At 37.9% G+C, this 15,159-nt stretch overlaps 1 protein-coding gene across 3 annotated transcripts in view; it reads right to left on the bottom strand.

The window, feature by feature from the left end:
- LOC106972653 (phosphatidylinositol 3,4,5-trisphosphate 3-phosphatase TPTE2-like) overlaps window positions 1–15,159 on the bottom strand; it is a 184,659-nt gene that overhangs the window by 116,372 nt on the left and 53,128 nt on the right. For all 3 annotated transcript variants that reach the window (XM_053214776.1, XM_027064747.2, XM_053214779.1), the window contains one exon: window positions 8,101–8,157. In XM_053214776.1, the coding sequence (XP_053070751.1) occupies window positions 8,101–8,157 (57 nt within the window). The remainder of the gene's footprint in view (window positions 1–8,100; window positions 8,158–15,159) is intronic.

Genomic DNA, 15,159 nt, shown 5'->3' on the forward strand with positions numbered 1-15,159 from the left:
CACCTCATTCCATAGATACACCTAGATAACACCCATATCAGTATAAATAGCCCAAAAAATAACCCAAGACTGACAGAGGAGACTCTTCATTCATAAATGTAGGGAATAGGCCACATCAAAGAGGGTAAGAAGGGCAGAGACACAGTCAGGAGCTAAATGGACCCACAGGACTCCTCATGGGAGGGAGGGATGCTGTGGGCACATCGAAGGTAGAGAAGACTTCACACCATGCACCCAGGCATGGGAAACATGTACAGGAAAGTCAAATCACCAGAACATTAGGCTTTAAAAACCTAGTGAGGGGGGCGTTGCGTATCAACCTTACTAGTTCTTAGAATCAGTAGGACTTAACACCTGGAACTTTAAAAATCAGTGGGCTTGGCTCTGGGAGAGCAGGAAGGCAATATGAAATAAGTACCTGCCCTTAAAGAGACAGCACAACCAACAGCTTCCCAAGATAGAGTGCAAACACAGCAGTTTGTAAAACACCTGGGGTATACAGGAAGATTTACTTACTCATGTCAGAGCATGTGCTCAAGGGACAGGGACCTTTGGGAAACTTGTCCAGGAACAAAAGTGCTGGCAGGTGCCATTTCCCTTCCCCACCTCTCAGCCAAGTTACATGGATACCTGCAGGAACCAGTGCAGCACAAACACTTTCCACCTAGCTTGCTAACTGTGCCATGCACCCATATTCTCCTGCTGATGCTCCCCCACCATCTCAGACTGGACAAGAGTTTTCTAGGAGTGGCTGCAGGTCCCTTCCCACACTGGACCATTGTGGACCCAGTACCCCTCTCCCGCATTCTCCTGCAGACGTACCCTCAGCAGGAGTCCCTCCAAAGCTGTGTCACAAGCAGTATGCAAGCAGCCCTGACAGTGACCAGCACCACTACAAAGTGACTCTTGCCCTGGGGAAGGGAAAGATAACCACACACACCGGTTCAAGTGCACTGGCAGGGCAGGCCCCGCCCACCAACAAAAGCTTCTTGGGGAACAACAAGGCAGAGTGCTCTGCAGTTTGGTGCTACAGCAACTCTGGCAAATGCCTGGTCTGATCCCCTGAAGCCCATGGTGGCCACAGACTGGCCTACTAACAACACAAGTAATACACCCTGCCCACAATAGGCAAATAGAGCCATTGAAAATGACTAGGCTGAAGGCAAACACAGCTCAGTCACAACAGTAGGGCACATGTAACACACAGAAGACACCCCTGAAGTGCCAGGTTCTGGTGAACAGGGGACACCACTGCAGCACACGATAGGACCTCTTGTTTCAAGAGCAAGAGATGTAGCTACTTTCTCAACACATAGAAACAGACTCGGAGAGTTAAACAAATGAGGAGAGAGAAGAATATGTCCCAAATTAAAAAAAAAAGGACAAAAATCACTGCAACAGAGCTAAATAAAATAGAGATAAGTCACATGCCTAAGAGAATTTAAAGTAATGGTAATAAAGATACTCATTGAACTTGAGAAAAGAGGTAGGACTTCAGAGAGACCTTCAAGAAAGAGAAAGAAACCATAAAAAGGAACCAATCAGGGGCATCTGGGTGGCTCAGTTGGTTAAGTGGTCTGACTTCAGCTCAGGTCACAATCTCATGGTTTGTGAGTTTGAGCCCCGCATTGGGCTCACTGCTGTCAGCACAGAGCCCACTTGGGATCCTCTGTTCCCTCTCTCTTTGTCCCTCCCATGCTCATTCTCTTTCTCTCAAAATAAATCAATTTTAAAAAAGAACCAATCGGAATGAAAAATTCAACAACTAAAGTTAAAAGTACACTAGAGGGAGGGGCACCTGAGTGGCTCAGTCAGTTAAGCATCTGACTCTTTATTTCAGCTCAGGTCATGATCCCAAGGTCATGGGATTGGGCCCTGCATTAGACTCCACACTGAGCATGGAGTCTGTTTGGGATTCTCTTTCTCTCTCACTCTCTCTCCCCCACTCACACACTCACTAAAAACAAAACAAAAAAACAACAGCAACAACAACAACAAAAAAAACAACAAACAAAAAAACCACTAGAGGAAATAAGTACTAGAAGAAGAAGAGTGGATCAGCAACCTGGATGAGAGAGTAATACAAAGCAATCAAGCTGAACATGAGAGAGGAAAAACAAACAATAAAAAAAGGAGAATATATTAAGGGAACCAGTGCCATCATCAAGCATAATAACATTTGTATTATAGGAATCCCAAAAGTAGAAGAGAGACAAAAGGGGGCAGAAAATCTATTTGAATAAATAATAGTAGGAAAATTTCCTAACCTGGAGAAGGAAACTAAAATCCAGATCCAGGAGGCAGAGAGAACCCCCAACCAAATCAACCCAAGGAGGTCCACACCAAGACACATAGTAATTAAAATGCCAAAAAGTAGTGATAAGGGAGAATTTATAAAGAAGCAAAAGAAAAATCAAACAGTTATATACGAAAGAAACCCCATAAGGCTATTAACTGATTTTTCAACAGAAATTTTGTAGGTTAGAAGGCAATGGCTGATATATTAGTTCTGAAAGAAAAAAACTTGCAAGCAAGAATACTCTATCCATTAAGGCCATCATTCAGAATGGAAGGAGAAATCAAGAGTCTCCCAAACAAAATGTTAAACAAATTCTACATCACTAAACCAACCCTACAAGAAATTTAAAGGGGACTCTGAGTGGAAAAAAAAAAAAAAAAGAGATCATAAGCAGGAATAAGACAAGTAGGAAGCACAAACGCAGTAAAATTAAGTACATCTATAAAAATCAGTCAAGGGATTCACAAAATAAAAGATGAAAAGTATGACACCATATACCTACAATGTGGGGGAAGAGTAAAAATTTAGTGCTTTTAGAATGGGTTCAAATTTAAGCAACCATCAACTTAATATAGACTGCTATATGTATAAGATGTTATATATAAACCTAATGGAGCCACAAACAAAAACCAATAATAGATATGCAAAAAATAAAGAGAAAGGAATCCAGGTGTATCACTAAAGAAATCCAACTAACCGGGGCGCCTGGGCTGCGCAGTCGGTTAAGCGTCCGACTTCAGCCAGGTCACGATCTCGCGGTCCCTGAGTTCGAGCTCCGCGTCAGGCTCTGGGCTGATGGCTCGGAGCCTGGAGCCTGTTTCCGATTCTGTGTCTCCCTCCCTCTCTGCCCCTCCCCCGTTCATGCTCTGTCTCTCTCTGTCCCCAAAAATAAATAAATGTTGAAGAAAAATTAAAAAAAAAAAAGAAATCCAACTAACCATGAGAGAAAAAGGAAGAGAAGAAACGAAGAGAACAATAAAACCACTATAAAGTAACAAAACGGTAGTTAAGTACATACGTATCAATAATTACTTTGAATGTAAACAGACTAAATGCTCCTGTCAAAAGACATAGGGTGATGGAATGGATAAAAAAAGCAAGACTCATTTATTGGCTGCCTACAAGAGACACATGTCAGAACTAAAGACACATGTAGATTCAAAGTATAGGGATGGAAAGCATTTGTCATACAAATGAAAGTGGAAAGAAAGCTGGGGTGATAATACTCGTATTAGACATAATAGATGTTAAAACAAAGACTGAAAAGAGACAAAGAAAGACATTACCATAATCATGAAGGGAACAATTCAACAAGAAGATACAACAATTGTAAATATGTATGCATTCAACATGGGAGTACCCAAATACATAAAGTAATTCATAACAAACATAAATTAATTGATAATAATTCAGTAAAAGTAGGGGACTTCACCACCCCACTTACATCAAAGGACAGATAATCTAAACAGAAAATCAAATAAAGAAACAGTGGCTTTAATCCAGATGAATCTAAAAGATTTTTCAGAACATTTCATTTCATCCTAAAACAGCAGAATACACATTTTCCCCAATAACACATAGAACAGTCTCCAGAATCAATCACAGGTTAGGCCACAAACAAGTCTCAACAAATTAGAAAACACTGAATGCATACTATGCATTTTTGACCACAGCACTAAGAAACCAGCACATCAACCACAAGAAGAAATCTGGAAAGAACACAAATACATGGAGGTTAAATAACATGCTACTAAATAAACAGGTCAACCAAAATAAAATCAAAAAGGAAATTAAGAGGGGCACCTGGGTGGCTCAGTCAGTTAAGTGACCAACTTCAGCTCAGGTCATGATCCCCAGGTTTGTGGGTTCAAAGACCCACAATGAGTTTTGTGCTGACAGCTCAGAGCCTGAGCATTCTGTATCTCCCTCTTTTTCTGCCCCTTCCCTGCTCACACTCTGTCTCTCCTTCTCTCAAAAATAAATAAAACCTGTAAAAAAGGAAATAAAGAAAGTAGCAGAAAGAGATATTAAGAAAACAGTCCCATTTACAACTGCACCAAAAATAATAAAATAAAACACCTGGGAATGAACTTAACCAAGGAGATAGAAGACCTGTACTCTGAAAACTATGAAACACCTGATGAAAGAGACTGAAGATGACAAAAACAAACAGAAAAATACTCCATGCTCATGGATTGGGAGAATACTGTTAAAATTTCTACCCAAAGCAACCCACAGATTCAGTGCAATCTCCATGAAATTACCAACATTCTTCACAGAACTAGAAAAAAGAACCCTAAAATGTATATGGAATCACAAAAGACCCCTGAGTAGCCAAAGCAATCTTGAAAAAGAATGAAACTAAAGGTATCACAATCCCAGATTTCAAGATATACTACAAAGCTGTAGTAATCAAGAAAGTATGGTACTGGCATAAAGACAGATACATAGGTCAGTAGAACAGAATCAAGAGGGCAGAAATAAGCCCACGATAATACAGTCAAATTAATTTTCAACAAGGAGGCAAGAATATCCAATGAGAAAAGAGACAGTCTTTTTAAGAAATGGTGTTTGGAAAATTTGACAGTTACCTTCAAAAGAATGAAACTGAATAACTTTGTTATTCCATGCACAAAAATAAGCTTAAAATAGATTAAAAACCTAAATGTGAGACCTGGAACCATAAAAATCCTAGAAAAGAGCACAGGCAGTAATTTCTGGTATTAGCTGTAGCCACATCTATTTAGATATTTCCCTGAGGCAAGGAAAACAAAAGAAGTATAAACTATTGGGATCACACCAAAATAAAAAGCTTCTGCACAGTGAAGGAAACAATCGACAAACTAAAAGACAACCTACTAAATGGGAGAAGATGTTTGCAAGTGACATATCTGATAAAGGGTTAGTATCAAATATGGTCAAGTAACTTCAGGCCTAGGGCAGGGGCTCCATCCAATATGTGAAGAACTTATACATCTCAATACCAAAAACCAAATAATCCAATTAAAATATGGCCAGAAGACATGAACAAACATTTCCCCAAAGAAGATATCCAAATGGCCAATAGACATGTGAAAAGATACTTAACATCATTAATCATTAGGGAAATGCAAATCAAAGCCACAATGAGATATCACCTCACACCTGTCAGAGTGGCTAAAACCAAGTATCTATTGATAGTTGAATGAATGAAGAAGGTGTGGTATATATACACAACGGAATATTACTCAGCGATAGAAAATAACGAAATCTCGCCATTTGCAACATGGATGGATCTAGATGGCATAATGCTAAGCAAAACAAGTCAGAGAAAGACAAATACCCTATGATTTCACTCATATGTAAAATTCAAGAAACAAAACAAACCAACAAAGAAAAATGAGACAAAAAAAAAATAATCAGACTCCTAAACCAGATTCCTAACTAGGCCAGAGGGGAGGTAGGTGGGGAGTAAAGGGGATTAAGAGTACACTCATCATGAGGAGCACTGAATAATTTACAGAATTGTTGAATCACTATATTGTACACCTGAAACTAATATAACACTGTATGTTAAATATACTGGAATTCAAAAATTGAAAAGAAGAAATGAGACTTTGTACGGTGGTAATTAATATCTTAGGACTGTGAAAATAGTAAGCATCAAGGTTTAAGTAATGGTCTTTACTTTTCCCTAATCCCAATAACTAACAGCCTTTTGTGGTGGCATTTATTTCACTTTAACTTCAGTTTATTAAGTACACATCCCTCTTACTCCATCTAAATGCCTGATTCTCAAGTCCTTCCATCACCTCCTTACTTTCACCCATCATGGTCATCTCTCCTGCTTCTCAGACTGGGTCAAGCCCTACAGGCCTGAGGCAGTGGCTGTATCCACTATAGTAGTGGGTTTGAGTTTGAGGGTCACTTCACATGGTGGCAGAGCTCTGGAGGGTATGGGGCAGATTCCAGTCCACTGCCAAAATTCTCCTTGCTCCAAATAGGAGTCTCTCCTCACTTGTCACATACTGTAAGTTGGATATAGTCCCATCAAAACTGAAATTATGAAATCCTATCTCCTGGAACTCAGAATGTGACTTTGTCGGAAATAGCATTGCTGAAGATGTTATTAAGATATAGTCAAACTGGTTTGGGGGGCTCCTAATCCAGTCTGACTGGATAGTCAAAGGAAAAATTTAGACACAGACACACATACTTCACCCATGCAGAGATCAAGGTAGTAACTGGAGCAATGATGCTACACACCACAGAACAGCAAAGATTGACAGCAATCACCAGAAGCTAGGAGAGAGGTATGGACTAGATTCTTTCTCACAGCTCTCAGAAGGAAACAACCCTACTGACATCCTGATATCAACTTCTAGCCTCTAAGACTGAGACAATAAACTTCTGTTGTTTAAACTATTCAGTTTTATGGTATTTTATTACAGCATCCCTGGCAAATGAATACAGCCCAATCTAGTAGAATCTCATATACAGCAATCTGATAGCTTTCCCAAGAGTTTTGGCTGCTGGTAACTCAAGACAGGAGGGCCTGTTCCTCCTCTATCCAATTAGATAAAAAAAAATGTTATATACAGAAGTTGATATTGCCAACACTTTAGAAAGAGTGTCCAAGAAACTCTGCACTGAATATCTTGTATTTTTACATATACATATACCGTACATATACATGTACACACACACACACACACACACACACACATACCACCTTTTACTGGTGACTTCCTTATCAGTTACTGATGTCAATTTATTTCGATCAGAACTAAAGGATAAAATGTATCTGATCAAACACCATGTGATCCCTTACTTACTTTTTTTCATTCAAATTAGCTACAATTTATCTACACTTGATAATGTGGTTGAACCCTCAAAAATTCTTATGTAATTTGGTTATCTGGAAAGAAGTATTTCATTTTCCCCCAGAAATGCAGCTTTATATGGTAGAAATGAAATTCTTAAGCTTGTACAAGAATCATTCATGGATAAAGATTTAAAAACATTTCTTTACTACTGAATTGAACCCCAGTGTTTATGTGCCTTTTGTGCTTGCGTTTATTTCAAATTCAACTATATTTTCATGCTTCATGAAGTTTTTCTTGCTCTTCCACTATGGGCAAGTAACTTCAGGCCAGAGCAGGGACTCCATCCAATATGATGATGAGTTTGGGTTTAGAACAACTAGCCTCACAAGTAGCAGAGCTCTGAAGGGTGATGGAAAGATCTTAGGTCTCTTAGCTCCTTTATTTTCTGCTGAGGGTTCCTCTGCTCCCTGTCCACTGCTTTTGCCTATTTGCTTCCCAGTAGTATTCTCTCCTCCCTTGTTCCACACAAGTAGAATGTCATATACAAACACTGTGATAATTTCCCACCTGTTTTAAATTTTTTTTTATCTTTTTTATTTTTGAGAGACAGAGTGCAAGCGGTGGAGGGGCGGAGAGGGAGAGGGAGACACAGAATCTGAAGGAAGCTCCAGGCTCCGAGCTGTCAGCACAGAGCCCGACGAGGGGCTTGAACTCAGGAACCGCAAGTTCGTGACCTGGGCCGAAGTCGGACACTCAACCGATTGAGCCACCCAGGTCCCCCAGTTTCCCAAGTGTTTTGACTGCTAATCCCCAACGCTCACAAACAGACCCATAATAAATGTTCTCTCTCTTTGATCTGTTCCTTCTTTTTCTATTTAGATCCAAAGCAGAAAAAAAAAATTACATACAGAAGCTGACAAGCTATCATGAACAAGCCCTAATGCCACTGATGCTTCCAAGTGGTTTTCCCACCCAGATGACAGAAAACCAACTCACCTATTGTTGATATTGTGGCCAGAGGACACCAAAGAGGACATTGGAGTATTGTTATGTCTGCCAAAGGGAAAAAAATACACAAAAAATAAAGTCAGATGACGTGGAAGGAAATCACGCTCTTTCCTGAAAGGAATTTCAGACATGAAAAGTAAATCACACATCACAAATCCTGAAGAGAGGTGACAGAAACTGAAGCAACAGCTTTGAGTTACCACAGTGTAACCTGTAAGCCAGCCTCCAGTGTGTGTGTGTGTGTGTGTGTGTGTGTGTGTGTGTGTGTGTGTACACAGGTACATATTTACTGGAAATAGAAGCAGCAATGATGACTAATATCCTTGCTTCTTTCCCAATTTCTCTGCAATTCTGGAAACTGCTGAATAAGTTTGGGAAGAGAGACAGACAGACAGACAGACAGACATGAGAGTATATGGATGGGGAGGTGGATCCAGGTAACCGTTGATGAAAGGATACAGATTTAATGGAAAGAAATGCCCAAACAATGAGAATTTCAATGGCAAGGCCAGTCCCTAGTTGCTATTTGGTAGGGCAGAAACAAGAATATGTCTAAATTATGTTCACAAACATTTCTTGAAAGTGGAGCACATCATCAGAATGACTTTTCTTGCTGTTAATCCTTTAACAACTTTTTTTAATTAAGGTGTAATTGACATACATTATATTAACAACTAATAATTTGTTATTGTATATATTACAAAATGATCACCATAGTAAGTCTAGTTAACATGTGTCACCTTAGAGAATTTTTTCTTGTGATGAAGACTTTTAAGATTTACTCTCCTAGCAACTTTCAAACATGCAATACAGTATTATTAACTGGAGTCACCAAGCTGTATAGTACATCTCTATAGCCTGTTTATTTTATAGCTAGAAATTTGTAACTTTGGACCCCCACCACCCAAATAGAAGAAACAATCAATGAATTCAAATACAGGGCAGTGCAATTCATCTAATCAGAGAGAAAAAAAAAAAAAAGAATGAAGAAGAGTGAAGATAAAACAATGATAAAAAAATCTTAGGGGCACAGCAAAAGCAGTACTAAGAGGGAAAGGAGTAGCAATATAAATCTACCTCAAGAAACAAGAGAAGCTCAAATAAAAAAAAATATATCCTTACACCTAAAAGAAACTAGGAAAAGATTTTAAAAAGCCCAAGGTGAGTAGAAAGTAGGAAATAAAAACTATCAGAGAAGAAATAAATGGCATAGAGACTAAAAAATATATATGTATATTATATGTGTAAATATGTATATGTATATATGTGTATACATGTATATACATTGTGCCTGTGTGTTTATATATCAATAAAACCAAGAGTTGGTTCTTTGAAAAGATCAACAAAATTGACAAAACCTCAGCCACCCTCATTAAGATAAAAAAAAGAGAGAGAGAGAGAGACTCAGTTAAAATCAAACAAAAGGGGAAAACTGACGCCACTGAAAAAAACAGAATTATAAGAAAATACTATGAAAAATCACATGCCAACAAATTGGACCACTCAGAAGAAATGCATAAATTCCCAGAAACATACAATTTTCCAAAACTGAATTGGGACGAAATAGAAATCTGAACAGGCTATTACTAGTAATGAAATTGAATTGGTAACCAAAAAATTTCCCCTAAATTAAAGTTCAGGCTAACATGAATTCACAGGTGTATTCTATCAAACATTTAAAGAAGAGCAAATACCTATTCTTCTCAAATTATTCCAAAAATAGAAGAGGACAGAAAGCTTCCAAATTCATTCTATGAGAAAAGCATTACTCTGATACCAAAATCAGACAAAGACACCACAAATAAAGAAAACTACAGGCCAATATCACTGAGGAACACAGATGCAAAAGCCCTAAACAAAATGCTAGCAAAATCACATTCGATAATACATTAAAATGATCATTCACCACGATCAAGTGGACTTTATTCCAGAGATAAAAGGACGGTGCAATATTCACAAATCAATCAATATGTTACACCAACTTAACAAAATGAAGGATAAAAACCATCTGATTATCTCAACAGATGTAGTAAAAACATTTAACAAAATTCAACATCGTTCATATGAAAAACTCCCAACAAAGTCAGGTTAGAGGGAATATGCCTTAACATAATAAAGACCATATACGAAAAACCCACAGCTGACATCATACTTAATAGGTGAAAAATTGACATTTCCTCTCACCACTTCTACTCAACATAATAGTGGAAGTCCGAGCCACAGCAATCAGATAAAAGAAAGAAAGCAAGGAAATAAAGGAAACAAATAAGAGACATCCATATTAGGTAAGGAAGAATTTAAACTGTCACTGTTCACAGATGACATAATACTATACATAGAACCCATAGAGACTCCACCAAAAAAAAAAAAAAAAAAAAGCTATTACAAGTAATAAATGAAGTCAATAAAGAGTCAGGATACAGATTAACACCCAGAAAGTCATTGTCTTTGTGTGTGTGCTCCCTAATCCATCCATTAAATACAAGTCAGAAAATTATAAATTTGATAACATATTTGATGGTACGATGAGGATCTAGAGAGATGGGGAAAAAGGGTATGTTCCTTAATTTAACCAGAACTGATGATTAAATCACTTGTGTTTGGGACCAGGACATTTGAAAAAATTTAAAATAGGCCCCATGATTTCTGTTTAGGATCTTGCTTTGGATGTGAAGTATGCACACATGGAGTAATTAGAGAGCAATTTGAAGCAGTGTGTGGACACAAGAAGGAGATAAATCTCTATGCTGGGCATAAATGGACTGTAGAGACAAGAAAGCAACAGAGGGAAAGACAGTCAGTTGTGCAGGAAACACAGATTACTGAGGAGATTGAGAATATTGGAGAATGAAATATGAGCAAGAGCACAGAAATGGGAAATAGGTGATACATCAATGGGCCATTGGTAGGCATGTGTGCCACTAACATAGAAGGTCCAGAGAGGACCAGGCCTTGAGTTTTTTACCTCAAGATGCTCACAGTCAAGCAGGGGGAATAATATGCAAACCACTCATTGTAGCATTAGTGGTTAGTGAGGATAGAAGGAAAGTAAAAACTTCCCTGGTGGAGGGAGTCTGGGAAGGCTTCTCGAGGGGGAGATAACATTTGAAGAAGGAGACAGGGACTTTCAGGCTAAGAGAATACCAGATATAGTTGGATGGAAGGGAGATCTCTGGTGGGAAACAATCTTCCACGTACTTTGAAATCTAGTATCAATTATTTCTAAATTTATCAAAAGACCTACTACTTTATGAGACTTTGTTGCACAATAGCTTTGAGACTTCACATTTCAAGTATTTGTGAAAATTGGTAACGATTCATCAAGTATAATAGAAAAATAATTTTGGGGCACCTAGGTGGCTCAGTCAGTTGAGCGTCTGACTTTGGCTCAGGTCATGATCTCGTGGTTCGTGGGTTTGAGCCCCACGTTGGGCTCTGTGCTGACAGCTCGGAGCCTGGGGCCTGCTTCGGATTCTGGGTCTCTCTCTCTCTCTCTCTCTGCCCCTCCCCTGCTAATGCTCTGTCTCTCTCTCTCTCTCTCAAACATGAATAATTTTTTTTAATGTCCATACTAACCAAAGTAATCAATAGATTCAATGCAATTCCTATGAAAATACCAACAACATTTTTCACAGAACTAGAGCAAACAATCCTAAAACTTGTATGGAACCACAAATGATCCTGAAGAGCCAAAGCAATCTTGAGAAAGAACAACAAAGCTGAAGATAGCACAATCTGAGATTTCAAAATATACTACAGAAGGAAACAATCAACAAAACTAAAAGGCAGCCTACAGAATGAGAGAAGATATTTGCGAAGAACATATCTGATAAAGGGCTGGTATCCAAAATCTATAAAGAATTTATCAAACTCAACACCCAAAAAACAAACAACCCAGTGAAGAAATGGGCAGAAGACATGAATAGACACTAATCCAAAGATGACATCCAGATGGCTAACAGACACATGAAAAGATGTTCAACATCACTCATCATCAGGGAAATACAAATCAAAACCACAATGAGGTATCACCTCACACCTGTCAGAGTGGCTAAAATTAATAACTCAAGGAAACACCAAATGTTGGCAAGGATGCAAAGAAAGGAGAACCTTCTTGCACTGCTGGTAGGAATGCAAAATGGTGCAGCCACTCTGGGGAACAGTATGGAAGTTCCTCAAAAAATAAAAAATAGAACAAGCCTATGATCCAGAAATTGCACTATTAGGTATTTACCCAAAGGATACAAAAATGGATTTGAAGGAGTACATACACCCCAATGTTTATAGCAGCTTTATCAACAATAGCCAAACTATAGCAAGAGCCCAAATATCCATCAACTGATGAATGGAAAAAGAAGATGCGGTATATGTATATATATATATTCAATGGAATACTACTCAGCCATCAAAAACAACAACAATGAGATCTTTCTATGTGCAATGATGTGGATGGAGCTAGAGTGTATTAGGCTAAGCAAATGAAGTCAGTCCGAAAAAGACAAATCTCATATAATTTCACTCATATGTGGAATTTAAGAAACAAAACAGATGGACATATGGGAAGGGTGATAAAAAGAGAAGAGAAAGAAACTAAACCACAAACTCAATGACAGAGAACAAACTGAGGGTCCATGGAGGGAGGTGGATGGGTGATGGGCATTAAGGAGGACACTTGTGATGAGCACTGGATGTTGTATGTAAGTGATGAATCACTGAATTCTACTTCTGAAACCAATATTGTACTGTAAGATAATTAAATAACTAAAGTAAATAAATAAGAAAATAAATAAATAAATAAGAAAAAAGCCAAAATATACTACAAAGCTGTAGTAATCAAGACAGTATGGTAATGGCACAAAAATAGACACATAAACCAATGTAGCAAAATAGAGATCCCAGAAATAAATCCATACTTATAGGGTCAATTAATCTACAAGAAAGGAATAATATGCACTAAGGAAAAGACCATCTCTTCAACAAATGGTGCTAGGAAAACTGGACAGCTACATGCAAAAGAATGAAACTGGACCACTTTCTTACACCATTCACAAAAATAAACTCACAATGGGATTAAAGTCCTAAATTAAGACCTGAAACTACAAATATCCTAGAAGAGAACATAGACAATAATTTCTGTGACACTGGCCATAGCGACAATTTTCTTTGTGCTCAGACAAGAGAAACAAAAGCAAAAATAAACTATTGGAACTGCACTAATGTAAAAGCCTTGTGCACAGCAAAGGAAACTATCAATAAGTCAAAAAGGCAACCTGTTGCATGGGAGAAACAAATGTTATGACTGATAAGGAGTTAATATCCAAAATATATAAAGAACTGATACAACTCAACACCCAAAATAATGAATAATCCAACTTAAAAAGGGGCAGAAGACATGAATAGGTATTCTTCAAAGAAGACATACAGGTGGCCAAAAACACAGGAAGAGACACTCAAGGTCACTAACCATCAGGGAAGTGCAAAATAAAACCACAATGAGCTATCACTTTATACCTGTCAGAATGCCTAAAATACAAATGCCAGGAAATAACATGTGTTGGTGAGAACATGGAGAAACAGGAACCCATGTGCACTGGTGGTAGTAATGCAAATTGGTGCAGCCACTGTGGAAAACAGTATGGAGTTCCCCCCAGAATTAAAAATAGAATTCCTATATGATCCAGTAATTCCACTATCAGTATTTACCCAAAGAAAATGAAAAGACTAATTTGAAAAGATATACATATTCCTATGTTTACTACAACATTATTTACAATAGCCAAATTATGGAAGCAACCCAGTGTCCACTGGATAAAGAAGATGTGGTGTATATATACAATAGAATATTATTCAGCCATTAAAAAAGAATGCCATCTTGTCATCTGCAACGACATGGAGGACCTGGAGGGTATAAATAAGTGGAAAAAGTCAGAGAGAAACAAACGCCATATAATTTCCCTCTATGTGGAATTTAAGAAACAACACAAAGAAAAAAACAAACAAAAACCTGGACTCAAACACAAGAACTGGTGGTTGTCAGAGGGGAGGTTGGTGGGAATTTGAAACAGATAAAGGGGAGTTGGAGTACACTTATATTGATGAGCACTGAGAAACGTATAGAAGTATTGAATCGTTATATTGTACACCAGACACGAACACTGTATGTTAATTATACTTGAAATAAAAAAGTAAAGGGGCGCCAAGGTGGCTCAGTTGGTTAAGTGTCCAGCTCAACTCAGGTCATGATCTCACAGTTTACAGGTTTGAACCCCATATCAGGCTCTGTGCTGACAGCTCAAAGCCTGGAGATACTTCAGATTTTGTGTGTGTCTCTCTCTGCCCCTCTCTCATTCGTGCTCTCTCTCTGTCTCTCAAAAATAAATAAATATTAATTTAAAAAAAAAATAAAGAATTAATAACAATCTCAAACTCTTCCAAAAATAGGAGGAAATACTTTCAAACTATTTTAAGAGGCCAGCATTATCCTGATACCAAAGCCAGATAAGGACATCATAAGAAAAGAACTCCACAGGCCAATATTCTTGATGAATGTGGATGCAGATTTCCTCAGTAAAACATTTGCAAACTGAATAAACCAATATATTAAAAAGATCATACGCTGTGTCTAAATGGGATTTATTCCAGGGATGCAAATATGGTTCACTATCGGCAAATCAATAAATGTAATACATTACATTAATAAAATGAAGGATAAAAAACATGATCATCTCAAAAGATGTAGATAAAGCATTTCACAAAACCCAATACCCTTTCCATGATAAAAACTCTCAACAAACTGGATGTAAAGGGAATGTACCTCAACATAATAAAGTCCATTAACACACAGCTAACATCATACTCAACAGTGAAATTATGAAAGCTTTTTTTTTCTAAGATCAGAAACAGGACAAGGGTGCCCACTGTCCCCACTTTTATTCTACATTTCACCTGTGATCCCAGTTCAGGATGCAGGTGGCACCCACATTAGGAGATAGTTGTGTTTTGTTAGTTTTTAAAGACTTTACTTTTAAAACATTTTTATCTTAACAG

The sequence above is a fragment of the Acinonyx jubatus genome, chromosome A1 (genome assembly GCF_027475565.1).
Source record: "Acinonyx jubatus isolate Ajub_Pintada_27869175 chromosome A1, VMU_Ajub_asm_v1.0, whole genome shotgun sequence".
In the NCBI taxonomy this organism is placed as follows: Eukaryota; Metazoa; Chordata; class Mammalia; order Carnivora; family Felidae; genus Acinonyx; species Acinonyx jubatus.